This window comes from Ipomoea nil, unplaced genomic scaffold, assembly GCF_001879475.1.
Source record: "Ipomoea nil cultivar Tokyo-kokei standard unplaced genomic scaffold, Asagao_1.1 scaffold0848, whole genome shotgun sequence".
In the NCBI taxonomy this organism is placed as follows: Eukaryota; Viridiplantae; Streptophyta; class Magnoliopsida; order Solanales; family Convolvulaceae; genus Ipomoea; species Ipomoea nil.
The window spans coordinates 1267049-1269766 of NW_017617276.1; the positions used below are offsets into that span (position 1 = coordinate 1267049).

The 2718-nt window shown below is 42.8% G+C and overlaps 1 protein-coding gene across 1 annotated transcript; it reads right to left on the minus strand.

Annotated features, from left to right (window-relative positions):
- Positions 1-355: 355 nt before the first annotated feature.
- LOC109178463 lies at positions 356-1090 on the minus strand. Its single transcript, XM_019328097.1, has one exon. It carries the CDS (start codon positions 1088-1090, stop codon positions 356-358), a length of 735 nt encoding a protein of 244 aa, XP_019183642.1.
- Positions 1091-2718: the final 1628 nt, after the last annotated feature.

Consider the following 2718-nt stretch of genomic DNA (forward strand, 5'->3'; position numbering starts at 1 on the left):
AGTTCCCAAGAGTCGTTTCGTTTTCCCCTCTGTGCAAAACCGTAATACCCTGTCATTCTCCACTTGTCAAAGCTTGGCATAGTCACCTCTATATCCACATCATTTTTAGAGTAGCTCAATAAACTCGTCGTACCATTCGTTCTCCACAATAACGCCAAACCTCGTTTCGTACCTGTACTGTCAACATTAAAAAGGCCATCGAAACCAAGTTTCACCCGGAGTCGCTCTGCGTGATCCCGGCCAACCATAGTTTCCATTAAAAATACAAAGTCGGGTTTCTTACTGGACACCATGTCCACAATTTCATGAACTGTTCATGGATTACCCAAGCCACGACAGTTCCAACTCAATGTACTCATGATGATGGGCGGGACTGGGAACCAGCACCCGCCGTAAACAAGTTTTTTGAAAGATCAGTCACCATAACATCACTACCTTCCCTCCTCAACACACCACCGTCCCCCTCTCGCTGGCGTTTTGCAACCGCCGCAACCGTACCCTCAATCTCACGGCCCGGTTCAAGTACCTCACGGGATATTTCCCGCACTCCACCGCTAACCTCAACTCCCTTTCCTTCAGCCGGCACCAACCACCCTTCCCCAACAGCTCTCGGTCCTCTCCTCAACCCTGCCCTTAAATCTACTGAAAAAGGATATTGCTCTACCGAAAGAGTAGCATTCCGTGCATGAATACAGAATTTGTATAAATGCCCCAAGAGTCCGCAATAAAAGCAGAAATTGTGTAAACGCTCATATTTGAACGAGACCCAGCATGTAGACTTGTCACGTTTAACAAAATTCATACGCCTCTTGATAGGTTTGTCCACAGGGATAGCCACCCGAATACGATAGAAAGCTTTCCACGGCACAATCACAAAACGGTCATCACATTTAACAAAAGTGCCAAGATAGTTACCAATTTGCTCAAGAATCTTGTCCGAAGTATGTCCCGTAAGCAACCCATGTACCTGTAACCACATATCAACCGTATCCAAAACCACATCCTCTGGTAGCTTACCATCAATGACTTGCTTACAAACTAGGGTTGCATTCTCATACGCCCAGCGCCCATCATCCAGAACACGTTCCATATCCGTTTTATGGAAGAAAACAAACAGGAACAGACGTGGTTGGATTTCTGTTACCTGGACATCCTGGATCGGTTGCCATACCGAAGCCAGGACTTCCCGCATGATTTCCAACTTGACTAGCTTGCGTGTCAAGAATCGCCCGACCAACGGCCATGTCTGCCTTGCGTCCGCCAGTGACTCCTAGCTCACTGTCATCTAGCACTGGCTCGAATCGCGCTGCTTCCTCTTCCTCTAACGCCAAATCTGCCCACCATCTCGTCATACCCTGCACCACGCCTTCCTCGTTCAGCGTCGCCATGCATGCAGTAGATAGCCACACCGCCCACCGCTTCTTAATACTCCTTCGCAAACAATCGGCCGAGACTCGCCGTAGAAAATTAAAAGGAATTGTAGGGAAAACCTAGGAAAAACCCTAGTAGTGGAGAGAAAACCCTAGAATTCTAGAGAGAGATGAGAAAGCCTCGTTTTATTAATTACTATATTGTTGTTTATACATCACTTTGGTATTAAGTATAACAAATTATATTGTATTTTAGTTTGCACATTAACATTTTAAATACAAATATTAAAATTTTAATAAAATAATAATAATTACAAAAATATTAAAAAAAAATTTTTGCATAATTGTGCGACGGAATATCTAGCGATGGAATTATTACGGGAATTTTTTTCTTACGACGAATTTGTGCGACAGAAGATAACATTTGCAACGGAATAGTGACGACAATTTGTTTCGATGTTTTTTTAAGACGAAATTTTATGATGGAATAAAAAATTTGTAACGGAAATGTTAGCGACAGATTCGCGATAATAATTATTTCCGTCGTTATATTTTATGACAGAAATATGCAACGGAATATGAGTTTTGCGACGGAATATTTTTTCATGCAATGGCGACAGAAAGAAACATTTCCGTTTCCAAAATCACGATGGACTCGCGACGGAATGACTTCCGTCGCCTACTTCACGACGAACAATTCCGTCGCCATCACTCGCGACGGATTATTTCCGCCACGAAATGAAAGACGACAAGCCTTGAGACTACGGAATAGATTCCGTCGCGAAAATGAAAAATTCCGTCGCAAAACGTGTTTTGCAACGGAATTTCACGCTTTCGCGACGGAATTTTTCCGTCGCGAATTGCAATTTTTCTTGTAGTGTGACTTGAACATGCTCGGCCATATTTGCTTTCAGTTTGGCTAAAAATGTAGCATTAATAACTGAAATTCTTGTGGCTTGAGAAACAATATGATAATCAATCCAATTTAAAGCAAAAATTTCTTCATTCTCCATGCTAGGTCCGCGTGACATCAACTCTTGATATATATCAAGTCTCCAATCTCTCCAATTTAAAACTCTTTGGTATTCACTCACCAAAACCGAGTCTAACCCATCAAATTGACATATGATCTCACTTTGAGCTTCTTCCATGGATTCTACCCGAGAGGTTGGGTTGTTGGGGACATTATTTTGGTTAAGACTTGAGGTGTGAGTTTTGCTTAGGTTGTGTTCGTGACTGGATGTATGAGTATGGCTTGGATTGGGATTGTGGCTAGAAGTATGAGTGTGGCTTGGAGGATCATTGGCTTGGGGTACGGGTTGAGGATTTTCATTGATGATGTCTTGTA

What these genes read in the sequence shown, in the direction of transcription:
- LOC109178463 (XM_019328097.1), bottom strand. Translation starts at nt 1,090, where the DNA reads ATGGAACGTGTTCTGGATGATGGGCGCTGGGCGTATGAGAATGCAACC.